Genomic DNA, 14,725 nt, shown 5'->3' with positions numbered 1-14,725 from the left:
CAAACATGAATCTGTATGTCAGCTTCCTCTCTCCGAGACTACCTGGAAATCTGACGATTGCCGTCCATCTAAGGGCATCCAGCATTTGGGCATATCGAGTTGCAGAAATCCTATTCCTCGACATTTCTTCAGCAGATTGGGCTTAATTGGAAGCCTAGCTATTACCGGAGACACGCGGGCTTCCTTCCTGCCCAAGCTGGGGTTCCAGGAATACTGTTTGGTGTAGACCCACCACTTGTAGCAGTCACAGCAGGGGTGCCACATTGCTGGTCGTGGTTGTCCCTAATGGGGGCCAACCCCCCGGGGTCAAGGGACCTCCATCGCCTTCATTGTCACCTTCCTCCATCGCATTCGTTGTCCTCCTCTATTAGCTTCAACCTTGCAGCTAGTAACACGCACCCTAAGCATAATTTTATATCGAACAAATATGATCCAAGATACATTTCCTAACAAAGAAAACATACAACTTGCACATCTGATTTTTCGATTAGAGTGTCCATTCTGCAGTAGTAGCAAGTATTTATCATACAACTTCTCAGTTGGTTTTAATTAAGTTGCACAGTAACATATGCTAGGAGTTAGATGTACCCACTAAAAAATATACCAAACCTACCCACTATACGTTTTATTGGATTTGATCATTTGATTCCCATGCATGTATACGTTTTTATAAGTTTAAAAATCAACAGGTTTACAATTTTCATAAATTTTTAAATTCATGATTCAAGTGTTGATTTCTAGTAACTGAACATATCTCTACAGTTAGAATTTTGAAAGGTAGGTTTGGCATGTTTTTAGTAGGTAAGTTTTCGTTCTTCTTGATTTATTTATTTATTTCCTTGTTAATTTACGAGAGAGAGTGAGAGAGAGAGAGAGTACATGGAGTGGGTTCGTGCTAAACCCATTTGGAGTTAAACCGCATGCTAAATGGGGTTTTCAGCTTCTTCAATGCTTTTTATGAGGTTCCAGCCTTACAAATGTGTTGGGTACCATCGAATCGTCGATTTACTAAGAATTCACACCTGCATCGATGAAAAAAAATGGTGTCTACAGCTTCAAAAAATTACCAAGATTTTGGATCCATGGTTTTTTAAACTTTATAAAAAACCATTCAAGAGCTGATCCCTATAAATCAAATACATAGATGACATCTGTACGGTCAGAATTTAAAAATAAAATGAAACAAAAGCTCGAAAAACCTATTTAACACGCCGTTTAGCACCAAATGGGTTTAGCACCGATCCGTTAGTCAGAGCAGCGCCTTATTATATACGTTTTATTTTATACAAGGGGGGCGGGGGGGTTTGGGTGAGCCGTGAGCCATCGGGAGGGCAGATGCCCTCAATCTCAATCCCTTCTCATCAATTCACAGTGGAAGCATGAGACCATCAAAAGATTAGATTTTGGGTGCAATCCTGTCAGCAATTCTAGGATTCTCCTCCTTTCTCTCTCCCTTATTGCTTTGTTGGGTCTGTGAAAGTATGGCCAAGAAGAGGAAATCCGACGCGACCGGGTTGGACGAGGTTGACAGGACCATGTACACCACCTTCTGCAGCGCGGCCAATTCGCTCTCGCAGCTGTACACGCAGGCGCAGAGCCAGCAGAAGCTCGCCTTCCAGGCCGGGGAGCGGCACGGAATGGTGAGAATTGATTCAATTTTATCAGTTATTATCGAATTCGGGTTGTTGAGTGTCTCATCCCTCTGGTTTAGGGGTTCTGGATGTTATGCTTTTCGTGGATCGTTTGGTACAGAAAGATTGTGCGTTTTGGTTTTTTTTATTGAAGAGATTATACGTTGTTTTGCTTGTTTGTCTGGATTTGTTATTATTCTTTTGGGTTTTGTGCTAGATTTATTGTTTGCGGATTGTGGGCATTTTAAATTCCCGATTTATGCTTATCTGGAGCTGTGTAGTTTGGAGTTCCAGAGTGTTGATTGGTTTCTTCTAAGTCTTCTGTGTGCTGATGATAGAAGCCAATGGAGATGGCCGTACTGTCATTTGTTTAATTGGGGTCTCCTCTATAAACTGAATTTTTAGATTTTGATTGCTATGCTCAGAGTGTACGTTTAAAGGGAATCAATGGTAATCTTGTGTGTTGCGTAGCCTTAGGCGACTTAGCTTAAGTTGTTCAAGGATCAAAGTCGAGGGTCCTAGAGCTAAATACTAGTTAAGTTAGATTAAGTTGCCTGGTTTATTGTTTTTCCGATCAATGGATCTGTTAATAGTGTACGCTGTATAGCCTTCGGCGACAGCACAAGTTGTTCATGGATCAAATTTGGGGACCCTATAGCTAAATACTAGCTAAACTGGATTATGTAGCCTGGTTTATCTGTATCCAGTCGATGCTTTGGTTGCCATCACCAATCTGTATTATGTAGAAAAAGATAGGAGGTCTATATGGTGTCTGTTTTTTTATTCGTAGGTCCTGTAGTTTTTACCCATCAACAAAGGACTCTGTGTCAGTTTCAGGAATAACAAACAACAACAACAACAACTACGCCTTCATTCCAAAACAATTGGGGTCGGCGATATGAACCAAAAAAGAAAATCATTCTGGGTCTTCCACATGAATCCTTCTCCACCAATCATTTATATCCAATGTCATGTCCTCGGTGAGGTTCAAAGCATTCATATCCTTTCCTATCATCTCCATCCAAGTCTTCTTAGGCCTACCCCGACCTCTTTTAACTAATATATTTTCTGATTTCTCCATCCTTCTAACTGGAGCATCATTAGGCCTTCGCCGAATATGTCCAAACCACCGTAAACGATTCTCTCTCATCTTATTTTCCAATGGATGCAACGCCAACCTTCTTATGTATCTCCTCGTTTTGAATCTTACCTTTTATTGTATTTCCACACATCCATCGAAGCATACACATCTCAGCTACACTCATTTTTTGAATATGATGTCTCTTGGCAGCCCAACATTCCGTACCATATAGTAAAGCGGGCCTAATTGTCGTCCTATAAAACTTTTTCTTCAATCGCAATGGCATTCTACGATCACACAATACTCCAGTTGCACTTTTTCATTTCATCCACCCAACCTTTATCCTATGATTTACATCTCCATCAATTTCTCCATACTTTTGAATGATAGATCCTAAATATTTGAAACATTCATCCACCGGTATTTCTTGCTCACCAAGCTTCACTACACTCCCATCACTACTTCGTTGCTTACTAAACTGACATTCCATATATTCTGTCTTACTCTTACTCAACTTAAAACATCTTGCTTCCAATGTCTGTCTCCATAATTCTAACTTAGCATTAACCCCAGCTCTAGACTCATCAATCAAAACAATATCATCAGCAAACAACATACACCACGGTACATTTTCTTGAATTGATCTCGTAAGCTCATCCATCACTATCGCAAATAGGAAAGGGCTTAAAGCAGATCCTTGATGTAACCCAACCGTTATCGGAAAATTGGTTGTCACCCCTCCACAAGTGCGGACATTGGTTACTACTCCTTCATACATATCTTTAATTATACTAATGTACTTGAGAGAAACACCTTTCTTCATCATTGTCCACCAGAGAACGTCCCTAGGTACTCTATCGTATGCCTTCTCTAAATCAATAAAAACCATATGCAAATCTTTGTTCCTCTCTCTATATCTTTCAATAAGTTGTCTAAGAAGATGTATAGCTTCCATAGTTGATCTTCTAGGCATAAAACCAAATTGATTCTCCGATATCATGACAACCTTCCTCAACCTAGACTCAATCACCCTCTCCCAAAGTTTCATAGTATGACTCATGAGTTTTATACCACGATAGTTTGTGCAATCTTGTATATCACCCTTATTCTTATATAGAGGCACCAAAGTACTCTTCCTCCACTCATTAGGCATCTTATTTGTCCGCCAAATCTTGTTAAAAAGATTTGTCAACCATTCTAAACCTTTCTCACCCAAGCATTTTCAAGCCTCGATAGGTATACCATCTGGGCCAACTGCCCTTCTTGATTTCATTTTCTTCGAAGCCTCTGCAATTTTTTTCTTTTGAATCTTGCGCATGAAGTCACGATTCATCTCATGAAAAGGAATGGAGAAGTCTCCAAGATCCTGAGCATGACTTCCATTAAATAGCTTATCAAAATAATCTTTTCATCTCTCTTTAATCTCCTCATCTCTGACTAAAACCCTTTGTGTTTCATCTTTGATATATCTAACCATACCCAGATCCCTCGATTTCCTATCTCTCATCTTTGCAAGCCTATAAATATCCTTTTCGCCCTCTTTGGTATCTAACTTGTCATAAACCTCCTTATATACCTTATCCCTCGTGTTTCGAACTATTTTTTTAGCTTTCTTCTTTGCTATCATATACTTCTCCAAATTCTCATTATCACGACTCTTACTTAGATTTCTATAACACTCTCTTTTAACCTTAATAGCTAATTTGACATCCTCGTTCCACCATGATGTATCCTTACCTAGCGGTGCACCGCTTTTAGACTCACCCAATACCTCCTTAGCCACCTTTCTCATGCCACCCGCTATCTTATTTTACATTGATTCTGAATCCTCCTCGAGACACCAATCAACTTCCTCAACTACCTGCTCTACAAACATTCCTTGTTTAGCTCCTTTCAGTGCCTACCACTTAATTCTTGGATTTATCCTATGTCTATTCCTTTTGCGGCATTTTTTAATTCTAAGATCTAAAATTAAGACTCTACTAATTTAATAAGTAAAATCCTATCACCCTTTCTACGGACCTCAACTACGTTATCTATAAACTCACGACTAATAACAATCCCTACTCCATTCCTATTCCTATTCCTATTCTTATTTATTCCTGTATACCAAATCTTGTATCCCAAGGTTCTATCACTTTTGCTTTCTCACCTACCCATTTGGTCTCTTGTAGACATAAAATATCCATCTTTCTCCTACACATAACATCTACTAACTCTACCAACTTACCGGTTAAAGACCCTATGTTCCAAGTGGCTAACCTAATTTTATGGTCTTGAAGTATCTTCTTTACCCCCACCCGTCCAACAAAGTGAGGGAACCTTTGCCTATTTGACACCACACCGGGACGCCGGTGTGACGCGTCGCTTCTGAGTGACGACCTAGCAACCCTTGCCCATTTATCACTGCCTTCGGGCCTATAGAGTACAGTGTGTCGCTCAGTAGGGAACGCCCCAACGAAATTCTCATATTGGTTCATATTCATAGAGTGTGACTAAGTTTTTATGCTGGCTGTTACTGGCCTACCGCAACCCTCCTCCTTTATCCGGGCTTGGGACCGGCAGTGTATAACTAAACAGTTATACACAGGCGAAGCAAATTTTATTTACAGGCCTGTGTTTTCAACAAACTAGGCATGTTGGAGTACAGGTTATCGAGTAAACAAAGAAATCTGATTCTTTTTCACTGAGGAGCATATGTAGAGAAGAACATTGTCTCATGGCAAGAGGCTTCATCTTCACATGCGAGTGGAACAATAGCTGAGGAATGCAACAAATGCTTTTTAAGTCGGTTGATTTCTGCGATGGGGAGACATCACTATTATGTGGTTGTTGTTGTTGTTTTGTTATTATTATTTTCATTTATCTTTGTGCTTATGTTTGTTAAATATTCATCAGGAGAAACTGTACCAATGGATATTGAGGCAACATGAAGAAGTATCAAGGGTGACTGCAGCAGATATTGTTGCATATTTGCAGGTCTACAACTTACCAAATTTATTTATTTATGTCGTTAAATGCCATTTCCATGTTTATGTTAATTATACATTATTGCAACATTACATTGATTCTTCATCTGAACCAACTTTTGTCTGTTCATGCTGTTATTTTACTGACAGTAAGTTTCTTATGAATGAAGGATACAATTTTCCTGGAATTGGATGTCTTAGATGGATTTGTACATGTTATTGGTCTACTTTTCTTGATGTCATGTTGATCTCATTCTGCCTGCACAGAACTGCAGGCACTGTTTTTCTTTCTAAACATTCATCTTTTTCTAATAGTTGTGGATATTAGTACACTAAATTTTAGTGAGACCCATTTTTCTCCATTATTCAAACTTTTATGGAGTCTTGGTCTTGCATTGGTTGAGCATTGTTTTGTTAGGTTCATACTCCGGTAAACATATTTCCAGTATTTATATATATATATATGGAAACGAGACGATGACCTTCTCTCTCTAACCTGGGCCTTCAGACAGCAGATCCTCGCTGGGATCATTTCCTTCCCCTTGAAGAAATGTTCCGCTTTGGCCGTGTCTTGATCATTGTCCTCCATGGGCACATACTTGTAATCAAAGAAAGACAGTCTACAGCTGCTTGGGCCGAGGCAAGGTTTACCACACTAGTGCCTAAGCAGAGCTTGGGCCCATGGTTGCAACCCATTCATGTAGTAAAATAGCCGCACTTCTTCAGACATCTCTCTCATATCAAATAAGACCAGAAAACTGTTTGACATAGTCACAAACCGTGCCTGTACGCTTGAGCCTCATGCGGGCTTGCCTTGCTATCCCGGCGACCTATGCTTGATGTTGGTGCTGTTTCATGCTTGCCACTTTTTTATTTGAATCTGGGGCCTCTGTTTTTGGCTCAATGGGTCGTACTTTGTTTTTACTGGGCGGCAGCAGGTGAGGTAGCACCAATTGGTTGATACTGTTGGTTAAGATCGGTTCTTTTTCTCTTTCCTATATGCATTTTTGCATGGGTGGTTGTGTAGTGTGTGCATGTACATCAGCAGCTCTTATTGTCAGAAATCCATATCTTGGAGGTGGATTATGATGTCTTAATCAAATGAAGTTAAAAGAAATGAGTTTCCTGGTTGTTGTAGGGAGACAAGTGTTCTGGTTGTAACTCTTGTTGGTTGTTATGTGGATGGGCTTCCAAAATCTGTTTGGAGAAGTATCCTCATTGTTAGAAGCACGTTGTAGATGAATTTAGATTTCTTAGTCATGTAACCTATTGTATTTCAGGAAGAGATGTATAAGTGGGCTTTGTAGGGGAACAAGACTTTAGGCTGTAGGGTTGTTAATCTTCTTGGTGTTGGTGTTGGTGTTGGCGGGTAGATGGTGAGGGAGCTTTTCTTTTCCAGGTTTTGTTTCTTCAGGCTTTGTGGGGGTAAGGCATGCTTATTATCAGAGTTTTTGGGAACCAACACTTTCAGATTAAGGGTCCTTTTGACTGCTGGTGGGAAGGGCTACTTATCGTGTGCCCATCAATTGTAATTCCTTTCATTAGATTTTGTGTTTATTCTTTCATGCGCCTGAAAATATAAAGTTAAATGTTCTTAACAAAGAAAAGAAGTTAAAAACTCCCTCGAGATCAATAATATGCATAATGGGAGTTTTTCAAGGTGGATATCAGCATCTGTATGATGTGTGAATCATGAAGCTAGTTATGTGGTAAAGAGGAACATTATAAATATACTCTGTTGTAGTATATAAAAACAAAATTCCATGTTTGTATTGCTCAAATATTTCTATCAGTATGTTTTTATCTTGAGATTAGGAATTCAGGTGCTTCTAGAATTCTTACTCAGGCAATATACAGGTTGCTATGACCTAATATTCTAATTCAGAAAAAAAACCTAGCTGCATGATCCTATATACCCTCCCATAATATGGGAAAATTCCTTAGCAAGTAGGACTGGTAATCAACCTGGCTAGGTTTGTCTTAGAATGAGCTTCTGCAGGCTTGTTTAATATGATCATCATGTTCAATGACTTAAGCTTGAACAATCAAGGGCTACTTGCTCAGTTTGGCTCAGGTGGGCTCATACAATTAAACCATGTGTGTTTTGGTGGGATATATATCACATAGCAATATTTAAGCTCCAACGAGGAAGTGTCACAAGGCTGCAGCATGATGAGATATCCCAAGATGCATTCTTTCGACATCATAGCAAATGGTAACTATTTTATGCATCACCAGCAAAGGTATGTAAGGCATACGGTCCCTGGCTTGTCTGATCAACTGATTCAGAGCATCATGTATGCTTCCAAAAACTCAAAAGACTGAGAGATCAATGGTACTGTAGTTAATCTATCAACAGGTGCATCTAGGAAATTCTTGCTTCCAGATGTCAAAAGGAGAAGGTTAAGCTAATGAATATCCTCAATGACACTACATTTTTATCACAAAATTATCTGTGGAGTTTATAGTTGTGGTGCAATTTTCGTCATTCCTTTTTTCTTTGTAATGATAAGATAGACAGAGTTGACAACAAGTTGTTTGTTCTTTGGAATGCCATGATTTTATTCATCTAGAAAGACATAGAGGGATTGATCACCGAGTTGGTCTAGGTGATAACTTGTCAGTGACATCATATGTTATTTCTCCTGTGAAGCTTTCTAGGAACCAAATGATATATAAATAAGATCCATCATTCTATTCAATATGTGATGAGGTTTAGCCATGTCATTATGATCGAGTGTTCTGAAAGATGAATTTTGATGGATAATGCAGTTTGATTTAGAATTGGAAAATGCATGCTTCCCTTGAATACAGAAAAATGCCTTTATAATTGTACAATCTCACCATTTATTGACCTTGCCTCAATCATTGTCTTCTATGTCAAAGTTACCAATTCTAGCTTGTGAATCTAAGACCCATTAAGCTCATACCTACAAGCAGAAAACCTTTATCCTAATATATGGCATACTGTTTCTCCATATGATTCTATCTTGTGATGTGGAACTGGAGCAAAATAAAAACTGTAATAGAAGAAAGGGGAATAAAATGGATGACGAGGTAATGACTCAACCTGTCATGTCTGAATGAGCCAAGCCAAACCAAAATTCTTTTAAACCATATGTCAGAAGCTTAATCTACTATATCCTCCTACTTTTTGTTATATATATATACATATATATTCACATGAATATGTATTTATATATATATATATACTTTAAAATGTATTTTAGGCTATATTGTATATCTTGTTTTTTTAATTTTGCAGTTTTTTTTATTTACTGTTTCGTGTTTTACCCCTTTTATAAGGGGTATTTCTGTCATTATAGACTAGCCAGTCAGCCATTAGGACTAGCCCAACGGCTAGCCCTCTTCATTTTGTATATATGCGGGTTAACCCCCTTGCTCAATCATGCTTCTCTTGAGCATTATTGATTAATGAAATTATACTTTTTTATGTTAAGTGTTAAGCCCATTAGTGGCTTGTGTGTGCTCTTGAGTGCTTGTTCTAGCCCTTAGTGGCTTATGTGCATTATCCCATAGTATATTTGTGTGTGCATTTCTTTCCTTAGCTTCATTGCATGGTATCAGAACCAATAGGCTCTTGATTCTATTTTTAGACCGTCATTGTGATCGAGAGTTTCTTGGAAAATGTGCTTCAAATCTTCAATTCTCTTTTTTGCTTTACCTTTCTCTCTTGCGCATCATGGAGGAGTCCGTGTTCGTTATGCTTATCAAGTTGAATGGATCCAACTACCATACTTGGGCCTCTACTATGGAGAATCACATATTATCCAAGGGCCTCATCAAGTACATTGAAGGAGATTGTCCGAAGCCTCAACTTTCATTTACAAAGATTGTGGATGAGAACTTGAGGTTTCTTGAATTTGAAAGAAGATACATGGAGTGGCAGAAGGACAATGCAAAAATCCTTGCATGGATTGTAAGTAGCGTAGATGCTTCCATCCTTGATAGTGTGGCCCAATTCAAAGTGGCCAAGAAAGCATGGGAGTTGTTGAAGGACATGTATACTATGAAAGACATGGCTCGTTAGTGGAACCTTCATAATAAGATAATCTCCTTCAAGCAAGATGACAAATCCATCCGAGACTACTACAATGAGATGACCCTTCTATGGAGGGAACTTACTCTCTTGGAGCCTAAGTAGGAGACCTGCAGGAATCTTCGCCTTAGACAAGAATAACTAAAGAGGAGACAATTGTTTATGTTTCTTAATGGTCTAAGGCCCGAATTTGAATAGTTAAGAATGATGTCGCTCCATAAATCCAAATTTTTTTGTCTCCATGACTCTTACCAAATTGAGCATGGAATAAGGAAGATTGAAAGAAGACAAAGTTAGTGACACCGTTCTTGACGCCTTCAAACCCGATGTCACTACCAAGACATATAGGCCTCCACATTTTGGAAAACAAAACAATTAATGTTCTAGAAAAATTATTTTTCACTTTTGCAACGAATCGGGGCACATAAAGTCGGCTTGCTCAAAGTTAAAAATGGTGGCTTCTGTTGGAGACTCCACCAAAGCAAGCAATGATATCAACAAAGGTGAAGAACTTAAAGATCTCTCGATTGCACAATTGGCCGCGACTCTAAAATGATACTTAAAGACAACATTTACTTCCATTTCAGGTGTCGCCGTCTCATCCTCTTCTCTTCCGGGTATGTCACCTTGGATCCTTGATCCGAGAGCCTCTTTTCACATGACACCTAATGAATCCTTACTATCCAATAGATGTTGAATTTATTAAAAATGTTCTTAAAAATATTTTTGATATGTCTGATCTTGGTTTTTTGAGATATTTTCTAGGTATCACGGTTGTCTACACCTCTCGAGGATATGTTTTGTCACAAGAAATTAACATATGAAATTGTTGTTAGGTATGGATTATCAGATGAAAAGGTTGTGGATACTTTTAAAGTCATCAATGCTAAAATGAGGATCAATGATGAAACTATTTTAAAAGACTCACACCTTACAGATAGCTGATTGGATCTCTTACATACATGTCTATTACTCGATCGGACATAGCACACTTTCAGTGATCTCACTGTCAGTTTGAGGGGGAGTGTTATATATATATATATACTTTAGAATGTATTTTAGGCTATATTATATATTTTTGTCTTTTTTATTTTTTTATGTTTTCTTTATTTATTGATTTGAAGACCCCTTTTATAAGGGGTATTTCTGTCATTGTAGACTAGCCTAACGGCTAGCCAGTTAGCTGTTGGGAGTAGCCCAACGGCCAACCAGCTAGCCCTCTTCATTTTGTATATATATGGGGGTTAACCCCCTTGCTCAATGATGCTTCTCTTGAGCATTATTGATTAATAAAATTAAAAAAAATTTATATCAAGTGTTAAGCCCATTAGTGGCTTGTGTGTGTTCTTGAGTGCTTGTTCTAGCCCTTAGTGGCTATTGTGCATTATCCCATAGTGGATTTGTGTGTGTGCACTTCTTTTCTTAGCTTCATTACACTTTTGTGGTGGAAAGTTGTTAGCTATGTGACTCCTCTTCCATTATATTACGGATTCCTCTTGCTCCAAAAAAGACTTTATTTCCCTTGACCTACCTTTTCTCAGATCTCCTTACCAAATCGGGAAATAAGGAGATCCTTTATAGTCCAATTGATATTTGAATCTTTAATATTACAGAAAGCTTTAAAAAATAGGAATCTCAAACCATTATCTGGAAAAGGTGCATTGTCTTTCCCAGGGATTTGTGGCAAGCCGCTCTCTTCTTTGCTGGATGATGATCTTCCTGGCATCTTCTCATTGTAGTAAACTTTGATTTTTAAGATGTCAAGCAATTCTAGTTCAAGGTTTAGGTCATCAATCCAGATTCGATTGGTTTGAGTTTTGCTCAACTCCTGTTTATGAAGATGAATTGGCAAGATTTTGCAGATAGTGTTCCATGGTACCCTATTTCTAAACGGTTCCATCTAGCTTAAAAGGCCAGATCTGCATCATAATGTCATCTATGTCACAGGGATTCGGCTAACCAGGTGCCGCACCCGCGTCGACGCGACGTGGGTGCGCGTGCGGGTGCGGCACCTGGTGCGGTCAACCCGATATGTAAAAAAAAAAACCATCGAGGGAGGCTCGCCTGAAGAAGAAGACAACGAGGAAAGAGAGAGGCGAGAGGGAGCTCACCTGAAATGGGGCTGTCGCATTGCTGGCACGCGGGGCTTGCCGGACTTGGGGTTTGCCAGTGTCAGGTGGCCGGAAAATGAATGGGAGAGAGGGCGCCTGCGACGGAGGGAGAAGGCGAGCGAGGAGAGAGAGTGAGCAGTGTGGGGAGGGTTTCTCGAATAGAAACCCTACCCTGTGTGATTATTTAAAGCACGCAGCGATTTTTTTGTCGGGTTTGGATCCGGGTCGGATCTGAATCCAACCCGGGTCCGATTTTTTTTTTTTGCCGCACCCCCGCACCCATGTTTTTTTAAAGTGATGCATCCCCGCACCCTCACCCGCACCCATGTGACATAGAATGTCATCCAATCTGCAAATTGTCCTTTATTAAAATGACATTATCTGAAAACTATATGAATGTATAATATTTGTATGAAGATATAGGATTCCTGTGACTTGACACTTTTCATCTCTTTTCTATCATTAACTTTATCTGATCTGAAATAATAATAATGATGATGATTATTTTTGTCATTGTTGTTGTTTTTGTTATCATTATTATTACAATAATAACTTGAATGTCACAGAAATCAATGGTGGTTAAAATTTTCAGGTCTTTTTGCGAATGCTTTTGGTTGTTGACATTATGTATTCTGATGATTTTTATAATTTCCTATGGAGTGAGCAATGAATTGTTCTTTTTAGTAAAAGGCTTCAAACTGTGTTTATAGGTAAAAGGGAAAACTAACTACTCACATACATCCGTTCATCATATGTTCTTAGCATTACTGTTTCATTTCTTGTAGAATCAGCTTGATTGTGGCGGAGAAGAAACATCAACATCTCCAGGATCTCAAATGTATCACCAGAATTCTCAGCCCCAGATGTTCTATTCGAATTCAAGCTCCATAGTGCACCCTGGTGCAACAGGGCAGACTCTGGCTCAGGGTGCACGGCCTAGTCATTCTGATCAGCACAAGAATTCTATTTTTTCAAATGCTTTGTCAAGTCCAGTGAGGAGAAGCCTTCAGCCATTCCATTTAGCTCAGGCAGGGTACCTCTCTAGCAGTGTAACTGGAAATGGAGGACGAAGGGCTGGCTCCTCAGACACAGATCAGCATGATGGCTTTAATGCACTCCATGGTTCTTCACAAAATCATGATATTAGTAGCGGAGTTCATTCTATTCAGGTTTGCCAACCCCATCCCCATCAAAACAGGGAGGCCCATTCTTTTAACTCTAGTGATTCATCAATGGACATTCATGAGGAAAGCCCTGTGCATGCCTCTTATTAATAAGCGAGTTCTCAAGAATCTATGTGAAAGTCATGCTCTTGAATCAGTGCATCCTTTTGGAAAGTTATTTTCTTCTGAATTTCATTGAAGCTGCAACTCTACTAGCAGCGGGTAGGAGAATTTGTTCCAGCTGCATACTGAAGAAGCTTACCGAGTTGAAACAAAAATGGTGCATCACATTGAAATACTTCTTGGTGGCTACCAACATTTCCTGTAGAGGTCTTATACAGTTCCTTGGTATGATAATGTGTTTTGGATTGTTCAAGTGGCTACATTGTCGGACTGCTTGTTGGTTGTTTTTTTTGTGTTCAGACTTCAGCTGTTTGCTTTATTTTCTACCTGGAATGTGTTCCTAAGCTTTGTTTTCATAGTGAGATAATTCACATTATATAGTACATGGTTATAATGATAAAAGACTTCTGCTTATAGTTTGACATGATGCTTTTCACAAAATTCTTTTTAGAAACTTTGATGAGACTGCTTGTATTTGATTGCCTGATATTGGGTGTGTTCTATTTAAAGTTCAAATTACAACCCTTTCTGTGAGAATCATTAAGCAAGGACTTGGGGCTGCATTGTGTTTGTTGGGCAGTTGAGAGTTTTATGCTTAATGTTCTAGTTGTAATGGGAAAACTTGTTTATGACTTTGGCATCTTTAGTATTGGGTTGATTGGCGTGCTTATTGATTTGGTGCTTATTGCTACTGTCTTGGGCTTATATGGTGATCCCAGTTGAGCTGTATTGCCTGGAGAGTTGTTTTTCATAAACATGTTGGTCTCTCGAGCCAAATATCGATGCATTATCTTCATTTATCTTTCTCTCTCTACATGTATACCAGTGACCAACAGAAGCTATTTGTTCACTCTTGCCTTATGATGTTTAGGCATCTAAGTCCAGCAAGATGAATTGGATGATTCAGTCTAACTTTTGTTTTTCATGCCTTTCAATTTCACTTAGCTGTGAATTGGGACGTCTCTTCAAAGTAATGGCCTTTTATTGTGCGATGAGATTCATTCTCTCATTTGCATGAGATTCCAAATCACATGTTTGGTTATCTGTGCAAATGAGATTCATTCTTTCATTTGCGTGAGATTCCAAATCACATGAGATGCAATCAAACATTCCCGAAGATTCTACAGCAGTAGCCTCATACGAAGATGACTTGGCTGTCTGCTAACTCACGGCTCATGCTAATTACTTGTGAGTGGAATTGCTTTGACATTTTGACTTAGACAAGCCGAGCAGTCTAGTTCTTAGGACACAGTCCTAAAGGGAGTCTGTGCTTCTGTTGAGAGAGAGAGAGAGAGAGAGAGAGAGAGCATGCTACAGCGCTGCAAGGATGTCACCAAGTGGGTGCTTGGGTTAAACCAGTAATCCAGGAAAATGGGATAAATTGGCACATTCCCTTGTGCTCCTTTATCCCAGTTTCATGGATAAATGTGGATGTCCTAACACTGCATTAAGGGTCTCTTGGTGCACGATCTTTTGTTTTAGCTGCTTAAGTCAATGAATGACTCCTTCGTTCTGCGCATTGGAATCCTATGTAACAGTGACTTTAGAGGATGTTATTATGGATAATAACATGACCAAGACATGCTA

General features: G+C 39.1%; 1 protein-coding gene across 2 annotated transcripts; it reads left to right on the top strand.

Moving 5' to 3' along the window:
- The first annotated feature begins 1,232 nt into the window (after positions 1 to 1,232).
- LOC149833677 (uncharacterized) lies at positions 1,233 to 13,561 on the top strand. 2 transcript variants are annotated; one of them, XM_090010939.1, is made up of 3 exons: positions 1,233 to 1,640; positions 5,611 to 5,691; positions 12,638 to 13,561. In XM_090010939.1, exons 1-3 carry the CDS (start codon positions 1,482 to 1,484, stop codon positions 13,124 to 13,126), a joined length of 729 nt encoding a protein of 242 aa, XP_089867065.1. In that variant the 5' UTR covers positions 1,233 to 1,481; the 3' UTR covers positions 13,127 to 13,561. The 2 variants fall into 2 exon arrangements, with proteins under 2 accessions (XP_089867065.1, XP_089867066.1); XM_090010940.1 differs by having other exon boundaries at positions 1,290 to 1,640; positions 12,644 to 13,561.
- The last annotated feature ends 1,164 nt before the right edge of the window (positions 13,562 to 14,725 follow it).

The sequence above is a fragment of the Nuphar pumila genome, chromosome 6 (genome assembly GCF_984573655.1).
Source record: "Nuphar pumila chromosome 6, dmNupPumi1.hap1.1, whole genome shotgun sequence".
Lineage (NCBI taxonomy): Eukaryota > Viridiplantae > Streptophyta > Magnoliopsida > Nymphaeales > Nymphaeaceae > Nuphar > Nuphar pumila.
This window is presented reverse-complemented; position numbering and strand designations above follow the sequence as displayed.